This window comes from Aplysia californica, unplaced genomic scaffold (assembly GCF_000002075.1).
Source record: "Aplysia californica isolate F4 #8 unplaced genomic scaffold, AplCal3.0 scaffold00017, whole genome shotgun sequence".
Taxonomy (NCBI): domain Eukaryota; kingdom Metazoa; phylum Mollusca; class Gastropoda; order Aplysiida; family Aplysiidae; genus Aplysia; species Aplysia californica.
The window spans coordinates 2,574,098-2,577,632 of record NW_004797287.1 but is presented as its reverse complement, the minus strand read 5'-3'; the positions used below and the strand labels follow the sequence as shown (position 1 = coordinate 2,577,632).

Here is a 3,535-nt window from a genome sequence, read left to right as displayed (position 1 = left end):
GGGGGCACGAGTAAATGACGCACGCCATCAGAAGTTCAAAAGACGGAAGGCCGATGACGTTCCAATAAAAAGAAAAGAAAAGAAAAGAAAAACAAAAATGAAATAATAAATAACATGAAATATTTAAAAGGAAATACAATTTGATTATATTTGGAAGGAATTAGAAGAATCAATACAGTGAACAATGATGATAATGTTTTACAGACACGAATATGACAGAAATAGAAGAAAAAAACCCCAAAGATTGGACGTCATTAAAGAAGCCTTGGGTCTTTTGTTGTAGCTCTTCTTTGTTAATGTACGGGTTTTGTGAACGTCCCTGGAATAACAACACAATCACATTTTTCAGCTGGCAGACTGGGATCAGACATTTTTCCAGCACAGAAGCAGCTGATTAACCTTCTTTGTGGATAGAGTGGACGTTTGATGAAAAGATAAAAATACACCATCGGCAAGTTGTTCAACTATTTTAAGCCCAGAAAGTAAAATTTTCCTTTTTGAGAGGGTCAAACCCAAAAACAACAACCTCAAAACCAAAAGCTGTTTCCTTCTTTTTATCCAATGTTCCTGCTTTATGTGTCGGTTACTGCTTGTTTCTCAGCATTTAGAATTTGAATGTTGGCACAATTAAATATTTACTGAGCTCATGCAATCGATACTGCAGATTTAAAGAAAAAATATTTTTTTTAAAACCAAAATGTTGGGTTTAGTACACATAAACAGCTGGCCGAAGATTTATTTATACAAACGACAAAAAAAAATGAAAGGATATAAAATAGATAAATGACAAAGAAGAACATCCCGACTTGAGTGCTTTCTTGTCCTATCTCCATTTAATAAAAGTGAAAACAGATCATAACACAGAGTGAGCTTAAGAGGAAGTCCCATTTTCAATGTGAAAACCCCCCCCAATAATAAATGGAGATAGGAAAAGAAAGCACTGAGGTGGCGCCGTGATGACAAACGACCATAAAAGAGATGAAATAAAATCAAACAAGATAGCAATCGACAGTGATCAGGAAAATCCTGATGGCATCACTCAGAGTGAGCAGACAAATCAAAGATGTACTCACTTGATTGTTCTCTTCCCCAGGATGGGCGTATCCCCGACATGACGACCTGACAGGCTGCCAGCTGATCCAACAGAGGACTTGTCGCTCAGACCAGTGTTGGAGTACAGGTGGCCGTTCTCGCTCTCCTCTGTTAAACCGTTCACCTGTGGAAGGACAGAAGCGCGGTTTAATAATATACGTCATTTATATGTCCGTTCTTGCTCTCTTCCGTTAAACCGTTCACATGTGGATGGACAGACGCGCGGTTTAATAATATACGTCATTTATATTTCCGTTTTCGCTCTCCTCTGTTAAACCGTTCTCCTGTGGAGGGAAAGAATAGTGGAGTTTGGGAAGCGAGGTTCCCACTTCATGTATATGTCCATTCTCACTCTCCTCTGTTAAACCGTTCACCTATGGAGAGACAAAAAAGTTCTTTTTGAAGTGCAGTTTATACTTCATCTATTAGGCTATTCTCTCTCTCCCTCGTTAAACGTTCACCCAAAGAGGGACAGAAAATATGTTTTGTGAACAAGTGGAGTTTTGGGAAGCGCGGTTCTTACTTCATGTTTGTTCGTTCTCACTCTCCCTCGTTAAAAACTTCACATGTAGATGGACGGAAAAGAAGATTTTCACCAAACTCCACATTTAAATTTATCGTACGCTTTTCTCTTGATTATGGTTAATGCGGACAGTCTTTTCCTGGGGTTCGCAAGGTGTATATTATCCATTCCCACTCTCCCTCGTTAAACCATTGACCTGTGGATGGACAGAAAATTGGAGTTTTGTGAAGTGCTGTTTATACTTCATGTATATGTCCATCCTCGCTCTCCTCCGTTAAACCGTTTTCCGGAACATAAGATTTTCCCTAAACTCCACATAATGTCTTATGCTTTTCTCTTTCTAATAGTTAATGTGCAGTCTTTTCCTGGGCTCCGCATTTTGTGTGTCCAGTTTCGCTTTCCTCCATTTAAACTGTACCAATTTAGATGCAAGGAAAACAGGATTTTTAAAAGTAAAGTTCCGATTTTCATCTCTGTGAACTGTACAATATGTTTCCATTTTTGCCCGTCTTCTGTTAAGCAGTTCAGGTTAAGATGAAAATAATACAGCATTTTAAAGAAGCAGAGTTCAAATGTATCACTTTCTTGCTATATCAGTTTGCCACTTCTCAACCCCCCCCCCCATATTTCTTAATGAGTCGAGATTCATCGTTATATCTTCCTGCCCTATCTCACTTTCCTCAGATAAACTTCTCACCTTAATATTGATAGGGAAATGGATTTTTAGAATGAATCTAAGTCCATATTAGAATTTCTCATAGTCTGCTCTTTTGATTATATCTGGGCCATGTTAATGGGAAATCTTCTTCTTCACTCCGCCATTTGTATGTCCATGTTCACTTTCTTCCACATATTAAATCGACCATCTTTGAATGGAGATGGAAGAAGCTATCAAAACAAAACGCAATTCATGATTTATCATTTTCTTGCTCCTCCGTGTTTAATATGTCCATTTTCGCCTTCCTCCATTAGGCATAATATGATGTATTACTAAGGAGAGAAAAGATCATTTTTGAGAACCTTCAATTTTCAATTCATGATACACAAGGCAATTTAAATTGCAATCTTTTTCTTGATCTTCGTCGTGTGTATTCTGCCCATTGTTGAAATCGTTGATTCACGTTGTGGTGAAGAATTGAACAAGCATGTCAGGCACTCAAACTCATAAAGGCAGACAGATAATACAATAAAAAATGCATCCATAGATAGCTGAATAAAATGTCAAACGCACTAGTAAACATGTGATGTTCATGTTAGGATTGATATCAATATGACTGATACTGTTCAATATGTACACGAGAGGCGTCGTGGTGAAATCAGGCGCCTGTCAAAATAACGAATGTAAAGAAACTGACACTTTTCCACCGGTTTGGCAGTTTTAATCAAAATTTTGTATTTTGGCTCAACACCTTCTGTGTCCATTTAAGAACCCATTTCAGTGTGAATCATATTGAAACACGTAAATGGAAATTGTCAGTTTCCACGGACTCTGAGGCTTTGCAAATAACCAAACTTTGGCAGCCATTTTCTTATTAATTTTTACCTGTGAAACCAGGCGACCCCCATCTCAATCAATCACAAATATTGCGACATGTACCCAAGATAAACGGGTGATTCTTTCGTTGAAAGCATAGTCAATGAACAAGCTATAAGGCGATACCAATAACTTCACAAGCCAATAAATTGACGAGCGCCTAATTCCACTTTGTCGTGACTCACATTATTCACCAGGTTGGTAGACTCGTACAGTGCCAGACAAGACTGTTGATAATATGTGGGTCAAAGAATAACTTGATATTTGCAAGTCTAACGGCAACTGAGCGTGGAAGCATAGGCTTGGGTAAAACGTTGAGTATTTCTATTAGGAAATTAGATTAGCAGGGTATGGGGGTTATATCCTTAGTCGGGTGTGTGTGTGTG

General features: G+C 38.2%; 1 protein-coding gene across 4 annotated transcripts in view; it reads right to left on the bottom strand.

The window, feature by feature from the left end:
• The window catches only part of LOC118477182 (synaptotagmin-7-like), a gene marked incomplete at its 3' end in the record, with an annotated part of 257,385 nt that overhangs the window by 110,388 nt on the left and 143,462 nt on the right, over positions 1-3,535 (bottom strand). For all 4 annotated transcript variants that reach the window (XM_035971474.1, XM_035971477.1, XM_035971472.1 and 1 more), the window contains 1 exon segment: positions 1,074-1,216. In XM_035971474.1, coding sequence (XP_035827367.1) covers positions 1,074-1,216 — 143 coding nt within the window.